This window comes from Scyliorhinus torazame, chromosome 11, assembly GCF_047496885.1.
Source record: "Scyliorhinus torazame isolate Kashiwa2021f chromosome 11, sScyTor2.1, whole genome shotgun sequence".
Taxonomy (NCBI): Eukaryota; Metazoa; Chordata; class Chondrichthyes; order Carcharhiniformes; family Scyliorhinidae; genus Scyliorhinus; species Scyliorhinus torazame.
Window position 1 is genome coordinate 140,010,321 of NC_092717.1, and position 23,838 is coordinate 140,034,158.

Below are 23,838 nucleotides of genomic sequence, written 5' to 3' on the forward strand. Positions count from 1 at the left end.
TGATCTCATTGAATGGTAGAGCAGGCTCGAGGGGCCAGATGGCCTACTCCTGCTCCTAGTTCTTATAATAGGGCAACACAAGGCACACAATGTAACTACACAACACCGGCAGCGGGTGAAGCATACAGGGATGTAGTGTTAATCAGGTCAGTCCATAAGTGGGTCGTTTAGTTGTCTGGTAACAGCGGGGAAGAAGTTGTTTTTGAGTCTGTACGTGCGTGTTCTCAGACTTTTGTATCTCCTGCCCGATGGAAGAAGTTGGAAGAGTGAGTAAGCCGGGTGGGAGGGGTATTTGATTATGCTGCCCGCTTTCCTCAGGCAGTGGGAGGTGTAGATGGAGTCAATGGATGGGAGGCAGGTTCGTATGATGGACTAGGCTGTGTTAAGGGCCTGGATTTTACAATCAGCAGCAAAACAAGCACACTTGTTGCTGACCTCAAAGAAAGTTGTCCAGAAATATTTTGCAATCTTGGTAGCATGGTTTTCCCTTTCCAGTTTTAAAAATAAATGTTTTTATTCTCCTTTTTCGCATTTTCTCCCAAATTTACACCCAACAATAAAAAATAATCAGTAATGAACGCAATGTCAATCCCCATATCAATAACAACGATCCCATCCTCCCACCAAACCCCCAAACATTAGCCCGCATGTTAACATGAACGAATGACGACTTCCGGGTGCGGGGATGACCAGCTAAGTCGCACGTTTTGGCAGCTCCCGGTGGAACGGACTTTTGGGCTCTTAAAAGGAGCCCCAACGGCAATTTAAACGGCCAAAAACACTGTGCGGTAAACTAGAACGGAATACCCCCGGACACGCATGGATAAAGGAGAGGATAGCAGCCGGATTGCGGAGGATCCTCTGGAGCAGCGGCAAGGAAGGCAAGCTCAAAGCAAGATGGCGTCGGAAGGCGGCCGTTTGTTATGGGGCCCAGACCAACAAGAGTTCCTGCGGCGCTGTGTGGAAGAGCTGAAAAAGGAATTGAAGAAGGAGCTGTTGGCCCCGATATTACAGGCGATTGAAGGGCTAAAGGAGGAGCAGAAGATTCAAGAGCAGGAGCTTCGGGTCGTGAAGGTAAAGGCTGCTGAAAACGAAGATGAAATACAGGGCCTGGTGGTGAAGATAGAGACGCATGAGGCGCAGCACAAAAGGTGTGTGGAAAGGCTGGAAGTAATGGAGAATAATTCGAGGAGGAACAATTTAAGGGTTCTGGGTCTTCCCGAAGGCGTAGAAGGGGCGGACGTCGGGACATATGTGAGCACGATGCTTCACTCGCTAATGGGATCGGAGGCCCCGGCGGGCCCTTTGGAGGTGGAGGGAGCTTATCAAGCTATGGCGCGAAGACCAAGGGCAGGAGAAATACCTCGAGCCATAGTGGTGAGGTTTCACCGCTATAATGACAGAGAGATGGTCCTAAGATGGGCGAAGAAAACTCGGAGCTGCAGGTGTGAGAACGCGGTGATCCGCGTATACCAGGATTGGAGTGCGGAGGTGGCGAGAAGGAGGGCAAGTTTTAATCGGGCTAAGGCGGTGCTTCACAAAAAGAAGATCCAGTTTGGAATGTCACAACCGCCGAGATTGTGGGTCACACACCAAGGGAAGCACCACTACTTTGAGACGGCAGAAGAGGCGTGGACTTTCATTTGGACGAGAAGCTGGAATAGTCTGGTGAGAGAAAGAACTTTTGGGACAAAGTGGTGGGGTGATTATGTGGGGCGAGGAAAAAGGGGGGGGGGGGGGGAGAGATGATTTTTCAGTTTGTTAATCTTGCGATCCTGTAACTTTTCTCTCTTCCCCATGATGGGGGGGGGAGGGGGGGGGGGGGAGTATGAGGAACTGTGGGCGCCGGTCATTAGGGGCAGGGCCAAGTGGGAAACGCGGGCTTTGTTCCTGCGCTATGGTAATTATGGCGGGAACAGGGACGCAGGAAGGAGGGGGCCTCGCACAGTGGGGGCCGAGGACAAGGGGGGAAGCCGAGGTCAGCCAGAGTTCGCTGACTTCTGGGAGCAACATGGGGGGTGCAATTACGCTAGGAAGGGATCTAGCGGAGGGGGGGGGGGTGGTTAACTGGGTTGCTGCTGCTAAGGAGAAGGGGGAGCTGTTATGGGATGGGGTGGTCCAGGCGGGAGGGCGCCGTCGGGGGGATACACGGGGACGTGGGAACCGGGTGAGGAGCTGGGTTAAAAAAGGGGATGGCTAGTCGACAAGGAGGGGGGGTAAAGAGCCCCCCAACCCGGCTGATCACGTGGAACGCGAGGGGGCTGAACGGGCCGATTAAAAGGGCACGGGTACTCGCACACCTAAAGAAATTAAAGGCAGGTGTGGTTATGTTGCAGGAGACGCATCTGAAACTGATAGACCAGGTCAGACTACGTAAAGGATGGGTGGGGCAGGTGTTTCATTCGGGTTTGGATGCGAAGAACAGGGGGGTGGTTATCTTGGTGGGGAAACGGGTACTGTTTGAGGCAAAGACCATAGTGGCGGATAGTGGGGGTAGATATGTGATGCTGAGTGGCAGATTGCAAGGGGAGGCGGTGGTTCTGGTGAACGTATATGCCCCGAACTGGGATGATGCAAATTTTATGAGGCGTATGTTGGGACGTATCCCGGACCTGGAGGTGGGAAAGTTGGTAATGGGGGGAGATTTCAATACGGTGCTTGATCCAGGGCTGGACCGATCGAGGTCCAGGACCGTGAGGAGGCCGGCAGCGGCCAGGGTGCTCAAGGACTTCAAGGAGCAGATGGGAGGGGTAGACGCCTGGAGATTTAGTAGGCCTAGGAGTAAGGAGTTCTCATTTTTCTCCCATGTCCACAAAGTATATTCACGGATAGACTTTTTTGTCTTGGGAAGAGCACTGATTCCGAAGGTGACAGGGACGGAATATACGGCCATAGCTATTTCGGACCACGCTCCACATTGGGTAGACCTGGAGGTAGGAGAGGAAAAAGAACAGCACCCACTCTGGAGAATGGATATGGGCTTATTGGCGGATGAGGGGGTATGTTTAAGGGTGAGGGGGTGCATCGAAAGGTGCTTGGAGCTTAATGACAATGGAGAGGTTCAGGTGGGAGTGGTCTGGGAGGCGTTGAAGGCGGTGGTTAGAGGGGAACTGATATCCATAAGGGCACATAAAGGGAAACAAGAGGGTAAAGAAAGGGAGCGATTGCTGAAAGAACTTTTGAGGGTGGACAGGCAATATGCGGAGGCACCGGAGGAGGGACTGTACAGGGAAAGACAAAGGCTACATGTGGAGTTTGACCTGCTGACCACGGGTAAGGCGGAGGCACAGTGGAGGAGGGCACAGGGTGTACAGTATGAGTATGGAGAGAAGGCGAGTCGGCTACTGGCCCACCAATTGAGGAAGAGGGGAGCAGCGAGGGAGATAGGTGGGGTGAGAGATGAGGAGGGAGAGATGGAACGGGGAGCGGAGAGAGTGAACGGGGTGTTCAAGGCATTTTATGAGAGGTTATATAAGGCTCAGCCCCCGGAAGGGAAGGAGGGAATGATGTGTTTCTTGGATCAGCTGGAATTCCCTAAGGTGGAGGAGCAGGAGAGGGCGGGACTGGGACCACAGATTGAGATGGAGGAGGTGGTAAAAGGGATTGGGAGCATGCAGGCGGGGAAGGCCCCGGGACCGGACGGATTCCCGGTGGAATTTTATAGGAAGTATATGGACTTACTGGCCCCGCTTCTGACGAGAACCTTTAATGAGGCTAGGGAAAGGGGGCAGTTGCCCCCGACTATGTCGGAGGCAACGATATCGCTCCTTTTGAAGAAGGGAAAAGACCCGCTGCAGTGTGGGTCCTACAGGCCCATTTCCCTATTAAATGTAGATGCTAAGCTCTTGGCCAAGGTGATGGCGACGAGGATAGAGGACTGTGTCCCCGGGGTGGTCCACGAGGATCAAACTGGGTTTGTTAAGGGGAGACAGCTGAACACGAACATACGGAGGTTGCTAGGGGTAATGATGATGCCCCCACCAGAGGGGGAGGTGGAGATAGTGGTGGCGATGGACGCCGAGAAGGCATTCGACAGAGTGGAGTGGGATTATCTGTGGGAGGTGCTGAGGAGATTTGGTTTTGGAGAAGGGCATGTCGGATGGGTACAGCTGCTGTATAGGGCCCCGTTGGCAAGCGTGGTCACGAACAGACAGAGGTCTGATTACTTCCGTCTTCATAGAGGGACGAGGCAGGGGTGTCCCCTGTCTCCGTTACTGTTTGCATTGGTGATTGAGCCCCTGGCCATAGCACTGAGGGGCTCCAGGAAGTGTAGGGGAGTGCTCAGGGAAGGAGAAGAACACCGGGTATCCCTGTATGCAGATGATTTATTGCTGTATGTTGCGGACCCAGTGGAGGGGATGCCTGAGATAATGCAGACACTCAGGGAGTTTGGGGAATTTTCGGGGTACAAACTGAATATGGGTAAGAGTGAGCTGTTTGTGGTGCATCCGGGGGAGCAGAGCAGGGGAATAGATGACTTACCGCTGAGGAAGGTGACAAGAGATTTCCGGTACTTAGAGATTCAGATAGCCAGGAGTTGGGGAACCTTACACCGGCTTAATCTAACAAGATTGGTGGAACAGATGGAGGAGGATTTTAAGAGATGGGACATGGTGCCCCTGTCACTGGTGGGTAGGGTTCAGGCGGTTAAAATGGTAGTCCTCCCGAGATTCCTCTTTGTGCTTCAGTGCCTTCCGGTGATGGTCACGAATTCTTTTTTCAAGAGAATTGAGAAAAGTGTCATGAGTTTTGTGTGGGCCGGGAAGACCCCGAGAGTGAGGAGGGGGTTCTTGCAGCGTAGCAGGGATAGGGGGGGGCTGGCACTACCGAGCCTAAGTGAATACTACTGGGCCGCCAATATCTCAATGGTGTGAAAGTGGATGGGAGAAGGGGAGGGAGCGGCGTGGAAGAGATTGGAGATGGCGTCCTGCAAGGGAACCAGCCTGCAAGCAATGGTGACGGCGCCGTTGCCGTTCTCCCCGAAGAAATACACCACAAGTCCAGTGGTGGTGGCAACATTAAAAATTTGGGGGCAGTGGAGACGACATAGGGGAAGGACGGGAGCCTCGGTGCGGTCCCCGATAAGAAATAACCATAGATTTGTCCCGGGGAGAATGGATGGGGGATTTGGAACATGGCAAAGAGCTGGGGTTGTGCAACTGAGAGATCTGTTCGTAGACGGGACGTTTGCGAGTCTGGGAGTGCTGACGGAAAAATATGGTTTGCCCCAAGGGAATGCATTTCGGTGCATGCAACTGAGGGCTTTCGCGAGGAAACAGGTGAGGGAATTCCCGCAGCTCCCGACGCAGGAGGTCCAGGATAGAGTGATCTCGGGGACATGGGTGGGGGATGGTAGGGTGTCGGATATATACAGGGAAATGAGGGACGAGGGGGAGATCATGGTGGATGAGTTGAAGGGGAAATGGGAAGAAGAGCTGGGGGAAGAGATTGAGGAGGGTCTGTGGGCTGATGCCCTACGTAGGGTAAACTCGTCGTCCTCGTGCGCCAGGCTAAGTCTGATACAATTCAAGGTTTTACACAGGGCGCATATGACCGGAGCACGGCTCAGTAAATTTTTCGGGGTAGAGGATAGGTGTGGGAGATGCTCGAGAAGCCCAGCAAACCACACCCACATGTTTTGGTCATGTCCGGCACTACAGGGGTTCTGGGTGGGGGTGGCAAAGGTGCTTTCGAAGGTGGTGGGGTTCGGGTCGAGCCAAGCTGGGGGTTGGCTATATTCGGGGTTGCACAAGAGCCGGGAGTGCAGGAGGCGAAAGAGGCTGATGTCTTTGCGTTTGCGTCCCTAGTAGCCCGGCGAAGGATATTGCTTATGTGGAAGGAAGCCAAACCCCCAGGCGTGGAGACCTGGATAAATGACATGGCAGGGTTTATAAAACTAGAACGGATAAAGTTTGCACTAAGGGGCTCGGCTCAAGGGTTCACCAGGCGGTGGCAACCGTTCATTGACTACCTCGCAGAACGATAAAAGAAATGGGAAGGTAACAGCAGCAACCCAGGGGGGAGGGGGGAGGGGAGGGACTCCAAATGCAGCCGCACCAGAGTGTTGTATAGCTGCAACATGACCTCATGGCTCCTAAACTCAATCCCTCTACCAATAAAAGCTAACACACCGTACGCCTTCTTAACAACCCTCTCAACCTGGGTGGCAACTTTCAGGGATCTATGTACATGGACACGGAGATCTCTCTGTTCATCCACACTGCCAAGAATCTTACCATCAGCCCAGTACTCAGTCTTCCTGTTATTCCTTCCAAAATGAATCACCTCACACTTTTCTGCATCAAACTCCATTTGCCACCTCTCAGCCAGCGCTGCAGCTTATCTATGTCCCTCTGTAACTTGTAACATCCTTCCGCACTGTCCACAACTCCACCGACTTTAGTGTCATCTGCAAATTTACTCACCCATCCTTCTACGCCCTCCTCCAGGTCATTTATAAAAATGACAAACAGCAGTGGCCCCAAAACAGATCCTTGTGGTACACCACTAGTAACTGGACTCCAGTCTGAACATTTCCCATCAACCACCACCCTTTGTCTTCTTCCAAAGAACAAAGAACAAAGAAATGTACAGCACAGGAACAGGCCCTTCGGCCCTCCAAGCCCGTGCCGACCATACTGCCCGACTAAACTACAATCTTCTACACTTCCTGGGTCCGTATCCTTCTATTCCCATCCTATTCATATATTTGTCAAGATGCCCCTTAAATGTCCCTATCGTCCCTGCTTCCACTACCTCCTCCGGTAGTGAGTTCCAGGTACCCACTACCCTCTGCGTAAAAAACTTGCCTCGTACATCTACTCTAAACCTTGCCCCTCTCACCTTAAACCTATGCCCCCTAGTAATTGACCCCTCTACCCTGGGGAAAAGCCTCTGACTATCCACTCTGTCTATGCCCCTCATAATTTTGTATACCTCTATCAGGTCGCCCCTCAACCTCCTTCGTTCCAGTGAGAACAAACCGAGTTTATTCAACCGCTCCTCATAGCTTATGCCCTCCATACCAGGCAACATTCTGGTAAATCTCTTCCAGCTAGCCAATTTCTGATCCAAACTGCTAAATCAGGAGTACTGTGTACAGTTCTGGTCGCCTCATTTTAGGAAGGATGTGGAAGCTCTGGAAAAGGTGCAAAGAAGATTTACCAGGATGTTGTCTGGAATGGAGAGTAGGTCTTACGAGGAAAGGTTGAGGGTGCTAGGCCTTTTCTCATTAGAGCGGAGAAGGATGAGGGGCGACTTGATAGAGGTTTATAAGATGATCAGGGGAATAGATAGAGTAGACAGTCAGAGACTTTTTCCCCAGGTGGAACACACCATTACAAGGGGACATAAATTTAAGGTGAAAGGTGGAAGATATAGGAGGGATATCAGAGGTAGGTTCTTTACCCAGAGAGTAGTGGGGGCATGGAATGCACTGCCTGTGGAAGTAGTTGAGTCGGAAACATTAGTGACCTTCAAGCAGCTGTTGGATAGGTACATGGATTACGGGAAAATTATATAGTGTAGATTTATTTGTTCTTAAGGGCAGCACGGTAGCATTGTGGATAGCACAATTGCTTCACAGATCCATGGTCCCAGGTTTGATTCCGGCTTGGGTCATTGTCTGTGCGGAGTCTGCACGTCCTCCCCGTGTCTGCGTGGGTTTCCTCCGGGTGCTCCGGTTTCCTCCCACAGTCCAAAGATGTGCGGGTTAGGTGAATTGGCCAATGATAAATTGCCCTTAATGTCCAAATTGCCCTTGGTGTTGGGTGGAGGTGTTGAGTTTGGGTAGGGTGCTCTTTCCAAGAGCTGGTGCAGACTCAGGGGGCCGAATGGCCTCCTTCTGCACTGTAGATTCAATGATAATCTATGATTAATCTAGGACAAAGGTTCGGCACAACATCGTGGGCCGAAGGGCCTGTTCTGTGCTGTATTTTCTATGTTCTATGTTCTATCACCCTGAATCCCATGCCTCCGTATTTTCTGCAGTAGCCTACTGTGGGGAACCTTATCAAACACTTTACGGAAATCCATATCCACCACATCAACTGCTTTACCCTCATCCACCTGTTTGGTCACCTTCTCAAAGAACTCTATGAGGTTTGTGAGGCACGACCTACCCTTGACAAAACGGTGTTGACTATCTCTAACAAAATTATTCCTTTCCAGATGCTTATACATCCTATCTCTTATAAACCTTTCCAAGATTTTGCCCACAACAGAAGTAAGGCTCACTGGTCTATAGTTACCGGGATTATCTCTACTCCCCTTCTTGAACAAGGGGACAACATTTGCTATCCTCCAGTCTTCTGGCACTATTCCTGTAGACAAAGATGACTTAAAGATCAAGGCCAAAGGCTCAGCAATCTCCTCCCTAGCTTCCCAGAGAATCCTAGGATAAATCCCATCCGGCCCAGGTGACTTATCTATTTTCACACTTTCCAGAATTGCTAACAACACCTCCTCCTTATGAACAACAAGCCCTTCTAGTCTAGTGGCCTGTGTCTCTGTATTCTCATCGTCAACATTGTCTTTTTCCTGTGTGAATACTGACGAAAAATATTCATTTAGCACCTCTCCTATCTCCTCGGACTCCAAGCACAACTTCCCACTACTGTCCTTGACTGGCCCTACTCTTACCCTAGTCATTCTTTTATTCCTGACATATCTATAGAAAGCTTTAGGGTTATCCTTGATCCTACCTGCCAAAGACTTCTCATGTCCCCTCCTAGCTCTCTCTTTAGGTCCTTCCTAGCTAACTTGTAACTCTCGAGCGCCCTAACTGAACCTTCATGTCTCATCTTTACATAAGTCTCCTTCTTCCTCTTGACAAGTGTTTCGACTGCTTTAGTAAACCACGGTTCCCTCACTCGACCACTTCCTCCCTGCCTGACAGGTACATACTTATCAAGGACATGCAGTAGCTGTTCTTTCAATAAGCTCCACATTTCCATTGTGCCCATCCCCTGCAGTTTTCCTCTCCATCCAATGTATCCTAAGTCTTGCCTCATCGCATCATAATTGCCTTTCCCCCAGATATAACTCTTGCCCTGCAGTATATACCTATCCCTTTCCATCACTAAAGTAAATGTAATCGAATTGTGGTCACTATCACCAAAGTGCTCACCTACCTCCAAATCTAACACCTGTCCTGGTTCATTACCCAGTACCAAATCCAATATGGCCTCGCCTCTCGTTGGCCTATCTACATACTGTGTCAGGAAACCCTCCTGCACACACTGGACAAAAACGGACCCATCTAATGTACTCGAACTATAGCGTTTCCAGTCAATATTTGGAAAGTTAAAGTCCCCCATAACAACTACCCTGTTGCTTTCGCTCCTATCCAGAATCATCTTTGCAATCCTCTCCTCTACATCTCTGGAACTTTTCGGAGGCCTATAGAAAACCCCTAACAGGGTGACCTCTCCTTTCCTGTTTCTAACCTCAGCCCATACTACCTCAGTAGACGGGTCCTCATCAAACGTCCTTTCTGCCACCGTAATACTGTCCTTGACTAACAATGCCACCCCTCCCCCTCTTTTACCACCTTCCCTGAGCTTACTGAAATATCTAAATCCCGGTACCTGCAACAACCATTCCTGTCCCTGCTCTATCCATGTCTCCGAAATGGCCACAACATCGAAGTCCCAGGTACCAACCCATGCCACAAGTTCACCCACCTTATTCCGGATGCTCCTGGCATTGAAGAAGACACACTTTAAACCACCTTCCTGCCTGCCGGTACACTCCTGCAACTTTGAAACCCTACTCATGACCTCACTACTCTGAACCTCCTGTATACTGGAGCTACAATTCAGGTTCCCAAGCCCCTGCTGAACTAGTTTAAACCCTCCCGAAGAGCATTAGCACATTTCCCCCCAGAATATTGGTACCCCTCTGGTCCAGGTGTAGACCATCCTGTTTGTAGAGGTCCCACCGACCCCAGAATGAGCCCCAATTATCCAGAAATCTGAAACCCTCCCTCCTGCACCATCCCTGTAGCCACGTGTTCAACTCCTCTCTCTCCCTATTCCTCGTCTCGCTATCACGTGGCACAGGTAACAACCCAGAGATAATAACTCTGTTTGTCCTAGATCTAAGTTTCCACCCAAGCTCCCTGAATTCCTGCCTTACCTCCCCATCCCTTTTCCTACCTATGTCGTTGGTACCTATGTGGACCACGACATGGGGCTGCTCCCCCTCCCTCTTAAGGATCCCGAGACATCACGCACCCTGGCACCTGGGAGGCAACACACCAACCGTGAGTCTCTCTCGTTCCCAAAGAATCACCTATCTATCCCCCTAACTATGGAGTCTCCAATGACTAATGCTCTACTCCTCTCCCCCCTTCCCTTCTTAGCAACAGGAAAAGACTCTGTGCCAGAGACCTGTACCCCATGGCTTAACCATGGTAAGTCATCCCCCCCAACAGTATCCAAAGCGGTATACTTGTTACTAAGGGGAACGGCCACAGGGGATCCCTGTACTGACTGCTTCCTCCCAGCCCCTCTCACCGTCACCCATCTATCTTTATTCTTCGGAATAACTACATCCCTGAAGCTTCTATCTATGACCACCTCTGCCTCCCGAATGATCCGAAGTTCATCCAACGCCAGTTCCCTAACGCGGTTTCTGAGGAGCTGGAGATGGGTGCACTTCCCACAGATGAAATCAGCAGGGACACGGACGGCGTCCCTCACCTCAAACATTCTGCAGGAGGAACATTGCACTACCTTCCCTGTCATCCCCTCTAGATAATTTTTTAAAAAGAAAGAGCTTATCTGTTATTCACTCCCCTTTCAGCAAGCACTCACTCAGCAAGCTCTGTGCCCCGCACGATAACACCTGACGGAAAATAAATAAAAACTACTTACCAGTCACCAGCCAATCCCTTACCTGCAGGCTGTGACGTCACGGTTCAACTTTCCACTTCTACCTGCCCTCGGGCCTTCCTCTTGATCCTTACAGCGGTTGTTTTTTTGGTTAGAGGAGGGGGTAGGGAGGGAAACACTGAAGAAGTGTTTCGGGTTTAAGTGTCACTTGACAAGAGCTCCTCCACAAACCACCTCCAAGTTTGGGTGAGCACACGGACGTATGCAAATTTCCCCTGCAACGGCCAATCAGCATCTCCGCTCTACTGCCCTCTGCTGGATGCTTGTCTTCACTTGAACAGCTCGGGTCTCTTGTTCAGGTACACCTCCAAGTTAGGGTGAGCACACGGACGTATGCAAATTTCCCCTGCAACGGCCAATCAGCATCTCCGCTCTACTGCCCTCTGCTGGATGCTTGTCTTCACTTGAACAGCTAGGGTCTCTTGTTCAGGTACACCTCCAAGTTAGGGTGAGCACACGGACGTATGCAAATTTCCCCTGCAACGGCCAATCAGCAGCTCCCCTCTACTGCCCTCTGCTGAAATTTGACCTTCTCAAGTGTCAAGAATTTCAGCAGGTTTCCCGCCACGCCAGGGCACATGGTGGAGAGGTTGATCTCCACCCTAGCAGGATCGGCCTTTGGGCGATCAACGAGGAAGGCTACAACATTTGCCACTGCACCCGTTTCCAACCCTGGCTGGTCCAACACTCCGAATATGGCTTCCTGAGGCCCGGGGTCCAGTTTCACGTGCACCACTTTAGAGATTACCCTAAACACTTCCTTCCAGTAATCCTCCAGCTTTGGACAAGACCAAAACATATGAATGTGGTTTGCGCCCCTCGTAATATTCACACACACCTTCTATCCCCCCAAAGAGCCGGCTCATCCTCGCCCTTGTAAGGTGTGCTCTATACACCACCTTCAGCTGTATCAGCCCCAACCCCACACACTAGGTGGAGGCGTTCATCCTCTGGAGCACCTCACACCAGAATCCCTCCTCCGTACCCTCTCCCAACTCTTCCTCCCACTTTCCCTTGATACCTTCCAGCGGCGCGTTCTCATCTTCCAAAATAGCCCCGTAAACCGCCGATACTACCCCTTTCTCCAGTCCCCCTGTCGTCAGCACCTCCTCCAGCAATGTGGAAGCCGGCTCTACTGGGAAGCTCTGTATCTCCTTTCTGGCAAAGTCTTGAACCTGCATGGATCTAAATATTTCCCCGTGCTCCAGCCCATACTTCACTTCCAGCTCCTTCAATCCTGCAAACCGACCCCCAAGAAACAAATCTTTTAGTGTCCTAATTCCTTTCTCCTCCCATCTCCGAACATTTCCATTCCACTTCCCTGGCTCAAATCTATGGTTCCTCCCAATCGGCATTTCCCTTGACCCTGCCCCCAACCCGAAGTGCTGTCGAAACTGCCTCCAAATTCTCAACAAAGCTATTACTTCCGGACTCCCTGAGTATCTCCCCGGGGCAGTCGGGAGCGGCGCTGTTGCTAGCGCCTTCAATCCCGACCCCCTACACAAACTCTCCTCCATTCTGACCCGCTGGGAGTCACCCACTCGGACCCAACTCCGTACCTTCTCCATATTCGCCGCCCAGTAATAATACATCAAGTTCGGAAGACCCAAACCCCCTGCCTGCCTTCCTCTCTGTAGTAGCACCTTTCTAATTCTGGCCACCACCCCTCCCCATATGAACGAGGTAATCATCCCTTCAATCTCTCTAAAAAATGCCGTTGGCAGGAAAATCGGCAGGCATTGGAAAGTAAACAGGAATCGCGGCAGCACATTCATTTTAACCGCCTGCACCCGACCCGCCAGTGACAGAGGGAGACCATCCCACCTTGCCAGACCAGCTTTCACCCTCCCCACCAAACTAGAAATGTTGTACCTACGGAGCCCCTCCCCAATCCCGAGCAATCTGCACCCCCAGGTATCTAAAGTGAGTTCCTCCCTTACGGAATGGCAGCCCCCCCACCCCTGCCTCCACTCCTGGCCGAGACACCATAAAAATATTCATTCGTCTAGATTTAATCTGTACCCCGAGAAACACCCGAAGCAGCTCCAACATTCCCTTTCCTTGATGTCAGATTGAATCTGCTGCCAAATCGAGGAGATCTACAGGTGTCCAGCGACAGTGATGTCATCAAGCAGGATAAACAGCCAATAACATTGAAGTTTTCTCACCAAGAACAAACCAAGAAGTAAACTAAACTGAATATTTCACTTTGAAGTAAAATTTCACAGAGAGGAAAATAAATGATTAAGACATAAACATCATGAAAGTAGAAGCTGAAATATCAAACATACCATTAAAAATGTGATTTAATGGTGGGAAATTTGGCATTCCACAAATACAGAATTTTCTGCACCAGTGAGACTGTTTAGGAGTAAATGTGAATATAGAGTGCTGTTGAAAACCCAGTTACTCTCCGTTCAACAAGGTTTAACTTTTGCAAGTATTTTTTAAAATTTTAACAAGAAAAGATAATTTTTTGTCCGTTCAGTGATTCCTGTGTGATTACAGTCTGGGGAGACTTCAACCTCATACCCTACAGAAAGTATAAAATCACTGACAGCAACTTCTGGATTTCCACATTTAACTCTGCACGTGTAGATTGTCAGTTTCAGGGGGGCCATGACAGTGAATTATGACAATTTTGGCAGCAATAATACTGCACTTTCCAGACCAAGGATTTACATCTGTTTTGATCAAAAATATCTCCTATCGACAAAATGCTTTGGTGCACTGGAGTCAATTTTTGCCAGAAATATCTCCACCAGCAGAAGAGGGTCTTGATAATGAAAATACATTTTCTGGATTCTTACCTCCCTCTCGTTGTTCTCTGTAGAACCTTCATTCCTGTTAGATAGCATGTCTTTCCTTCCCAACAGGCACTTTGCACCTGCAAGTCCTCTTCTAAAGAACAGAATGTATGGTGGTGGACCTCACTGAATAAACCATACATGTCTTGTACTAGAAAACATAACCTATAAAAAAACAAATTATTAAATTTATTAGCCTAATTTTTGATAGAGCCATCTCCTCTTTTCAGATAAACTTTATTTTGACTGCGTCCAAACCATTTAATGGTAATCATTTGCAGTTAAATCTTAATTTAACTTCATGTAATTATACTTGTATAATCACTCTGCTTACTCCACAAGATTAAATTGATCAGTTTTTAGATGCTGCGAATTGCGACAATCTAATAAACGCTGGGCTAGATTTGTATGTTGTATGATATGTGCCTACCAAGGCAGCGCTTCACATGCACCTAGTTCAATCTGGTCTATTGCAGTTGCTGCACCCAATGCAGTCTACTCTACATTGGAGAGACTAAACGCAGACTGGGTGACTGCACTGCAGAACACCTTTGGTCCATTCGCAGGCGGGTCCCAGACCTTCTTGCTCTCATGCCCACATAATTGTCCTTGGCCTGCTAACACCTCACCTTCCGACGTAACATTGAGTTCAACAACTTCAGACTGTTCAGACTGTGAACTCTGTCCTCCAACTTCACTGTATTTTTATTTCTAGCAATTTATTTTCATTTCTTCCATTGAGCTGTTTTTCCCTCACCATTCCCCGCCCCCCCCCCCACCTCGTCGACTAGCCATCCCCCTTTTTAGACCATCTCCTCATCCAGGTTTCGCACACTCGTCTGTCCCCCAGGCAGCGCCTTCCCACCCCAACCACCTCATCTCTTACCAGCTCCCCCTTGCACTCAGCAGCAGCAACCCAGTTAATCCCCCCCCCCGCCCCGCTAGATCCCCCTCTAGCTTGATTACTCCCCCCATATTGCTTCCAGAAGTCAGCTAACTCTGGCTGACCTCGGCTTCCCCCGTTCACTCTTTGACCTCCCTGCGTGTGGGGCTCCCTTCTTTCCTGTGCCCGTTTTCCCGCTATAATTTCCATAGCGCGGGAAAATGCCCGTGCTTTCCTCTCGGCCCCACCCCCTGTGGCGCAGTTCCCTCATTCCCCTTCCGTGTCCCTTTTCCCACCGGCGCCCACATTTCTTCGTGTGTCCCCCATCGGGGGGGGGGAGAAAAATTCCCCGTCCAACATTGCTGTACAATAGCCCTCCCCTTTCCCCACTTTACATTTCTGTACCACCACCTCGCTGCTTCTCTCCAAACATCAAACTCTCAAATCTAGTCCAGTTTCTCTTCTTGGATGAATGTCCATGCCTCATCCGCCGTCTCGAAGTAGTGGTGCTTGCCCTGATGCGTGACCCACAGTCGCGCCGGCTGCAGCATCCCAAATTTTATTTTCTTCCTATGGAGCACCGCCTTGGCCCGGTTAAAGCTCGCCCTCCTTCTCGCCACCTCCGCACTCCAGTCCTGATACACACGTATCACACACGTATCACCGCATTCTCCCATTTGCTACTCCGTGCCTTCTTGGCCCAGCTCAGGACCATCTCTCTGTCCCTGTAGCGATGGAACTTCACCACTATTGCTCTTGGTGTTTCACCTGCCTTTGGTCTTCTCACGAGGACCCGGTACGCTCCCTCCACTTCCAGGGGGCCCGTTGGGGCCTCAGCTCCCATTAGTATGTGGAGCATCGTGCTCACATAAGCCCCAACATCAGCTCCCTCTGCTCCTTCGGGGAGACCTAAAATCCGTAGGTTTTTCCTCCTCGAGCTGTTCTCCAGGGCTTCCAGCCTTTCTATGCACCTCTTGTGTAGTGCCTCGTGTGTCTCCGTTTTTACCACCAGGCCCTGTTTCTCATCTTCATTCTCGGCTGCCTTTGCCTTCACTCCACGGAGCTCCATCGCCTGGACCTTTTGTGTTTCCTTCAGTCCCTCGATTGCCAGTAGCATCGGCGCCAGCACCTCTTTCTTGAGCTCCTCCACACATCGTCGGAGAAACTCCTGCTGGTCCGGGCCCCATACCATCTGGGCTCCATCTGCCGCCATCTTGCTTCTCCCTTCTCTTCTCTGCCGCTGCTCCAAAGGATCCTTCGCAATCTAATCTAGCCACTATCGCCGCTCCTTTCCATACACACCCGGGGGGACTCCTTCCTTCGTCACCCCACACTGGGTTAGGTCAAAAAAAAATTCCGTTGGGGCTCCCGATAAGAGCCCAAAAGTCCGTTGGAACGGGAGGTGCCGAAACGTGCGGCTTAGCAGTGCATCACCGCAACCGGAAGTTCCTGTCTCCATTTCTTGACGGTGGTGTCTAGCATGGCTGGTGGGAACCTGTGGTTACTGCAGATGGGGGCATGGGAGATATCTCAGACAGACTGAAATGTTGCATCATTTGATTCCACGTCCTTAGTGTGGCTACCACCATTGGGCAGGATGTCTACTAAGACGGGGGGGGGGGGGGGGGGGGGGGGGTGCAGCTGCCGTGGTGAGGAGGCCTTGTAGGAGGCCTCCTCCATCTGCACCCACTCCGTTTTGGGCTCATGTACCCATCCTCTCAACTTTCTGCCGTGGCTGCCTAGTGATAATACTGTTGTGATGGGGATGAAACAGTTCCTCGACGGACTTGATATACCAGCTGTGGGAGAGGACAGGCAGGGGAAACCTGAAGCACCAATAGATCTGGGAGAAATCGTGGAGAGCATCAGCTTCATGCAGGCAGGTATGGCGCCGGGACCGGACGAGTTCCCGGCGGACTTCTATAAAAAATGTTGCCAGCCCAGCCCAAATCTAAGGGACATGTTCGCAGACTTGCTAGCGAGGGGCACCCTGCCTCCTATACTAGCACATGCCACAATATTGTTGATACCCAAAAAAGACGGACTGCGGCTCGTACAGACCCATTTCACTACCGAATGGAGACGCGAAGATACTTGCGAAGCTCTTGGCCAAGAGACTGGAGAACTGCGTACCAGAGGTGGTCGCAGAAGACCAGACGGGCTTTGTCAAGTGTAGGCAACTCACTGCGAACATCAGGCGGCTGATGAATTTAATAATGATCCCCCCCGGGAAGAGAACACCTGAGGTGATTGTCTCCCTGGATGCAGAAAAGGCCTTCGACAGAGTCGAATGGAGGTACCTCCTCGAGGTACTGGAGCGGTTTGGGATCCAGTAGTGTTGTCCATTTGTAGTTTTTTCCTCTCTGCCAGCAGCTCTACGGTTGGGGCCTCAGGGTACCTTCTGTCGACCTCCAAGATGGAGTTAGTCAGCTGTTCCCTGGCCGCCCTCTCTTCCCTGTCTCTGCACGCCTTGTAGGCTATAATTTCCCTCTGATCACATTCTTTAGTGCCTCCCAGAATGTGGAAGGTGAGACTTCCCCGTTCCGGTTGTTAGTCACATAGTCGCCCAAGGCCTGTAATGTTTTCTGGCAGAAGGCATTGCCGGCCAGGAGGTCCGTATTCAACCTCCATGTGGGGCGTTGGACATGACCCGTCTCTCACCTCACATCCACGTAATGCAAAGCATGGTCAGAGATGACTATCGCGGAGTATTCCACTCCGACTATTCCTGGAAGCACCGAATTCCCCACTGCAAAGAAGTTGATTCGGGTGTATACCTTATGTACCGGCGAGAAGAACAAGAATTCCCTCTCGTCGGGGTGCAGGACCTCCATGGTCCACCACTCACTTTTGCTCTATAAGTGTTCCCAGTTCCCTAGTCATACCTGTCAGTTTCCCTGTTCTGGGGTTTGATCGGGCAGTCAACGGGTCCTGCACGCCTCCCATTAAAGTCACCCCCCATTATCAGTCGGTGTGTGTCGATGTCGGGGATTTCCGCCATGGTCTTTTTTATGAAGTCTGTGTCGTCCCAGTTGGGTGCTGGTGAACTACTCGTGCCCCGTCTAGGACATCGCTAACCAATATGTACTGTCCCCCTGGGTCCGTAACCGTCCTGGTCTCTGTAAACCTCGTCTTCTTACTGATCAGTATGACTACACCCCAAGCCCTTGCCTGTAGCATGAATGGTAGTCAGTCCCATCCAGCCCTTCCTTTAAAAAAAAAATTTTTTTTTTAATTCTCCTCCTTTTTCACATTTTCTCCCACATTTACATCCATCAACAATAGACAATAATCAGCAAGATATGTCAGTCCCCATAATAACAACGATCCCATCTACCCACCAACCCCCAAACCTTTACATAAACAAATGACAAAAAGGAATCAGGGATTACCCGTAGTCACCCTTAATCTTACACAGCTCTCCAACCACCCCCCCCCCCCCACCCCCCCCAAGGTCTCCAGCTCCTCCCGTCCACTGCCTCTTGTAAAACTCCTCCTCCCCAACCTCGGTTCCTTCCCCCCAACTAGACCACTCGGACCCTGTTCTGCCAGGCTCCGATGGCCGCAGCCCCTCCCCCACCTCACTCCCGTTCACTGGCCGGCTTAAACCAGCCAGCGTGGAGGCCCCCGTCCGGGTCCCTTTCCCACTTGCCTGGCCCTAGGAAAGCCCAAAGATCCCCTTTTAGCACACAAACCCCGCATATCCACCTAACACCCAAAGAACTCTCATTTTGAGTGAAAGTCCCGTCCCTTCCATTGTCCAAATATATACCACATTGGCTCCTTTAGCCTCTACACCCGCGCGCAGTGATACAAAAAAGAAGAAAATACAGTTATGAGGTTATATCGGCACATGGCCATTCCTCAGTTTGTCAGTTCTGCCACAGTCCTTCTGCTTTCGCAAACTCCTCCGCTGCTTCCGCCGTTCCAAAATAAAAGTCCCTGAGCTTGTAAGTCACCCTCAGCTTCGCTCGATATACAATGCCGCACCGCACCTTGCTAATGTACAGTGCCCTCTTCACCCGGTTGAAGGCAGCCCGCCTCCTTGCCAGCTCCACCGTAAAGTCCTGGTGTACACGTATACCAGCTCCAGCCCACTGCACCACCCGCTTCTGCTTGGCCCAGCTCAGGACCTTCTCCTTCACCCTGTACCTACGGAAGCACAGAGTCACTGCCCTTGGCAGCTCACTCGCCTTTGGTACAGGCCTCCACGACCAATGAGCCTGATCCAGTTCATATCGGGAGGGATCCTCCCCCTCCCCCAATAGTTTTGCCAGCATCGCGGCAAAATACTCAGTCGGCTTCGGTCCTTCAACTCCTTCGGGCAGCCCCACAATCCTCAAATTCTGTTGCCTGGATCTGTTTTCCAGGTCTTCCATTTTTCCTCGCAGATCCTTGTTAGTATCCATCACCTTCCGCATCTCTTTCCCCATCGAGGCAAGTTGATCACCGTGCTGCAATAACGTCTCCTTCACTTCCTTCAGCGCCTCCCCTTGCTCTCGCACCTCCGCCACTGCGCTCGCCACCTCCGTCCTCACCGGGGAAACCGCCTCCTCCACCAGCACACTCAAAACCTCCCTCATCTCCTTCCTCACCGTCTCCATGCATTTCGCAATCTGCGCCAACTGCTTTTCAAATTCCGCAGCCATCACCTTAGTTATTTCTTCAGCCCTAAGCAGTGCGGCCTTCCCTGGTGCTCCAGCCTCCATTTTTCCTGGTGACCCCGCGGTGAACTTTCCACTCCCCGACGGACCTCCAGCTGCTTTTTTACTGGCCGTTTTCTTGCTCACCCTCGACATTTTTCTTTGTTCTTTTTTTCCTCCTGTGTCTTCACTGTGCCTCCTCCGTCACTTCTCCCCGCTTCTGCCGCCTCCGTGGACCCTGGGACCGGGCTCAAAGCCCCGAAAATGCCGTTCCCGAACGAGAGCCCTCCATTGTGCGGCCACCTCCCGCCCGCCGTCACCGGAGGTCTCCCATCCAGCCCTTCCTTACCAGCAGCCTGTCCTTCTCCCTCAGGTGTGTCTCCTGCAGGTAGATTATGTCAGCATTCAGGCAGGGCAGCACGGTGGCACAGTGGTTAGCACTGCTGCCTCATGGCGTAGAGGTCCCAGGTTCGATCCCAGCCCTGGGTCACTGTCCGTGTGGAGTTTGCACATTCTCCCTGTGTTTGTGTGGGTTTCACCCCCACAACCCAAAGATGTGCACGGTAGATGGATTGGCCACGCTAAATTGCCCCTTAATTGGAAAAAATGTATTGGGTACTCTAAATTTATTAAACAATTGTCGGCCTTCAGGCTCCTTAAGTGGGCAAAGACTCTGGATCTTTTCACCGGACCGTTGAGTCCCCTTACATTCCAGGTGACTATCCTGATGGGGGGTTTCTGAGCCCCCGTTCCTGCGGGATCAACCATATTTACCTGGTGGACAGTTACCTGCACTCCGGAGTTTGTTAGGGGGTTGTCCAAAATTGCTGTGGTCACCATGGCCACCAACTGTGTAGAAGACACATGGGTGCGCCCCTGCACTCCGGGACTTTCCTTTGTTAAGAGACCCTCCAAAGTAGCTGCTTGCGGTGCCATCTTGATTCCTCGGCCTGCTCCCTGCCTGCCAAAGCCAATCTTGCTGCCAACTTTTCTCCCCTGTCTGTTCTATGGTCCCCTCCTGCTCCCCTCCCCCCGATTCCCCCTCCCTACTGCTGTGTCCCCTGCTCCCCTTGGCCAGACGCTTCCTCCTCCCCCCCCTTTACTGCCTGTCTTCCCGGTGCTAGCTGCTAGCCTTCCCTGCTGCTACGGTGGCTCCCCTCCCAGGGCTGGTTCAGCCCTTTACCTGTATTGTCTGCGTTCTCTTCTCCACCCCCTCGGCTCCTTTTCCTGTCCTCACTTCCTTTGCTCTGTACTCGGTCTCTTTGTACATAACTAGGCAGTGCAGTCCCGCGCAAACACATAGTCCAGACTATAGTCTCTGGTTTCATCTCCTTTTTCCCTCTGCAGTCCTCCCCGACATGCCTTCATCACTGCCGAGTTTGGTCTTTGTCCAGGTCGTTGGTTCGCACAAATTTGTTTGCCTCTGCCGGGGTGTTAGAATAATGTATTTACCCTTGTACGTAACTCAGAGTCTGATCGGCAACAACATGCCAAACCGCACCCCACTCTTGTAGAACATCGATTTTGCTCTGTTGAACTTAGCCCTTTTCTTTGCGAGGTCTACCCCAAAGTCCTGGTAGACCCGGATTCTGTGTCCTTCCCACGAGTTCACTTTCGTCTGATTGGCCCACTTCAGGATCCTTTCCCGGTCCTGGTACTGGTGCAGCTTTGCTATGATCACTCTCGGCTGCTCCCCTGCTTTGGGCTTTGGCTGGAGTGACCTGTGTGCACCGTCGAGTTCTGGGGGTTGGAGAAACTGTCACTCCCAACTAGGTTGCCCAGCATTTGGTCAATAGAGTCTGTTGGGACTCTGCCCTCGATGCGTTCCGGCAGGCCCATAATCTGAATATTCTGTCACCGAGACCTAATCTCCTGGTCCTTGACCTTCCCCTTCAAATTCCCCTGGGCCGCCACCAACCTTTTCACTTCTGCATCCAGAGCCACAATCCTGTCGCTCTGGTCCGTCAAAGCTTTTTCGAGGTCCAGGATTGTTTTTTCCTTCATCTCCACTTTCTTCCCCAGGTCATCTATCGTATGCTGGAGGAGGCCATCGCCTCCGTCACCACCTCCTTCACCATCACCTGGATCTCCGTTTTTATTGACTCCTTCATGGCGGCCAGTTCATTTTTTAGGAAGTTTCTCCACCTGTCCCCTGGTGGGGAGTGGGAGATTGTTGTTTGCGTCTGCACCAGTGCTCTTGGGCTGCCAGGGCTTTCACCTCGCCTCGGGGGTCCACTGGCCCGTCTGCCCATTGGTTGTGTCCTTTCCCACCACTCTGTGCTCTCGCCTGCCCCTCAAGCTACTGTTTGCCGGCATCCTCTTCACCACTGCATATCTTTCTCTTTGCGAGTTCTTTCTGTTGGGCAATTTAGCATGGCCAATCCACCTAGCCTGCACATCTTTGGGTTGTGGGGGCGAAACCCACGCAAACACGGGGAGAATGTGCAAACTCTACATGGACAGTGACCCAGAGCCGGGATCGAACCTGGGTACTCAGCGCCGTGAGGCAGCAGTGCTAACCACTGTGCCACCGTGCTGCCCTGTGCCTCATCAACTTTTAAGTACAGACAACTGAATACCTTCATCCTATCAATTTTAAATCCTTCAAGTGTCTGAGTTATCTCCTCTTACAACATAGCCTAGCTAGCATCCTCTTCTTTGCTGAAGGCAGTTGTAAAGTACTCATCTAATACCTCAGCTACGGCCCTTACCTCCGTATGTAAATCCCCTTTTTGCTCCCTTATTGGCCCGACTCTTCTTTTGACCACATTTTTACTATTTATTTGCCTACAGAAGACTTTGGGATTCCCTTTTATATTAGCCACTAGTCTTTTCATACTCTCTCTTAGCTTCTCTTATTTGCTTTTTCATCTCCCATTTGAACCTTCTATACTTAGCCTGGTTGTCGGTATATTATCCACCTGACATCTGTCAGGAGCACACTTTTCCTTCTTCATTTGCATCTCTGGGCGGAAATCTCCCATGGCTCTGCTAGCGGGTTTAAAGGCAGTTGGATCAGGGAGAGAATTCGGCCGAGACTAAAAATTGTCAGGTGTGATTTCCGATGGTATCTTCCGCTGATGCCTGCCATGGCAACCGGGAAACCCACCTGAAGCCGACGTGAAAGTGATCTGTATGCTACTAATGGGTAGCAGATGAAGGCCCAACGGAATCTTTCCCCCACTCACAATTATCCATGACACCAGCGGGAAAACACGCCAGACCAGAACACGTCTGGACCAGCATGCAGAAATCAGGACTCATCCGCAAATGCCTGAGGCTGTTTCTGGAGTTCGGGATAGAGGTTGCTATCAACCTTGAACCCCTGAACACCATTAAAATGGGTGGGGGAGCATCTATCAGGTGGATCTTCCAGCTTCAGTGTCATTGAGGAGGTCCATTTTCTTTCTTCAAAGGTGGTTTGCTGATGTTGGGTGCCTTTTTAATATCTCACCCAGATAAGATGGCAGGACTCATGGCATCATGCCCGCCCCACCATGAAATGCATCACAAAACCCCCGGTTGCAAAATTAATTAGGTCAGGACCGAACAACATGGTGTGGTTTCCTGCCAGCCTCTGCCGCGCAAAATATTCCACCTACATTTGTGCCCTTGTCATGGGGCATAGTCCCAGATGGGCGAATTTTGTCTCCTATCTTTCTCATCATCAAGACAGCTCTGGATTTGTTTGCTCTATCTTAATCCTTCGTGAGAATATACCGTAACTGTGCCAAACTATCCTTTCTTTAAAGGTAGCCAATTGTTCAGTTATCGTTTTCCTGTAAACCTTTGACTTATCGTGCCCAGGTCCATTCTTACCCATTAAAGTTGGCTTTCCCATAGTTAATTATTCTTACTCTGGATTGTTCTTAAATAAATGTTATACAAATACTGATTGATTACATGTAAATAAACTTGCAACTCTATCTCTAACATTCTCTTTAAGTTAAAAAATTAAAAACTTCTATCGTTTTTTGGAAAAGATATCAAATTCATTGTCCACTTCACATTCAAATAATTTTCAATAAAACATAAACTGGCAGTATTGATACAGAGGCACAATTATTTTTGAAATAATACTTTGTTTATAATTCAAGCATAAACTAAGGCTGTCACAAGTTGGAAGGGAGAACGGGGCCCCAAAACTAGCTTGATAAGCTGCAGAAATCTAATGCAGCCAAACGTAAAATCTGTTGCTTCTTAAAGGTGCAACCAACGGACAAAAGGAAACAGTAACTTTGGAGACAGACGACAATGGGATCCACGAGACGAGCAGTAAACTTCAGGGAGCTAGACCTGCATTTTCTGGCAACAGTAATATGGGCAGGAGCAATGGTCTGCTTGGGATTGGTCTGGAGGGCCACCAAGAACTAGATACATATTTTGTAGAGGAAGGGAGCTGTGAATGCCAACCAGTGTTTTGAACTCCAGGATGCTTTTGCAGTGCAATAGGTATGCCAGAGCAACCAAAGTAAATTGCTTGGTATGTCTTGGCTCTTTCTTTCTTGTCTTTTTATATAAATGACATTTCTTCATCCCTTACCTTCACCAGAAAAATATATCCTTGCCTGAAACTACTAAAAGCTTGCAGGATCCTTTTTTGGTTATAC

General features: G+C 50.6%; 1 protein-coding gene across 4 annotated transcripts in view; it reads right to left on the reverse strand.

Moving 5' to 3' along the window:
* The window catches only part of spidr (scaffold protein involved in DNA repair), a 452,785-nt gene that overhangs the window by 74,460 nt on the left and 354,487 nt on the right, over positions 1-23,838 (reverse strand). For all 4 annotated transcript variants that reach the window (XM_072467811.1, XM_072467809.1, XM_072467808.1 and 1 more), the window contains exon 11: positions 13,706-13,867. In XM_072467811.1, the coding sequence (XP_072323912.1) occupies positions 13,706-13,867 (162 nt within the window). The remainder of the gene's footprint in view (positions 1-13,705; positions 13,868-23,838) is intronic.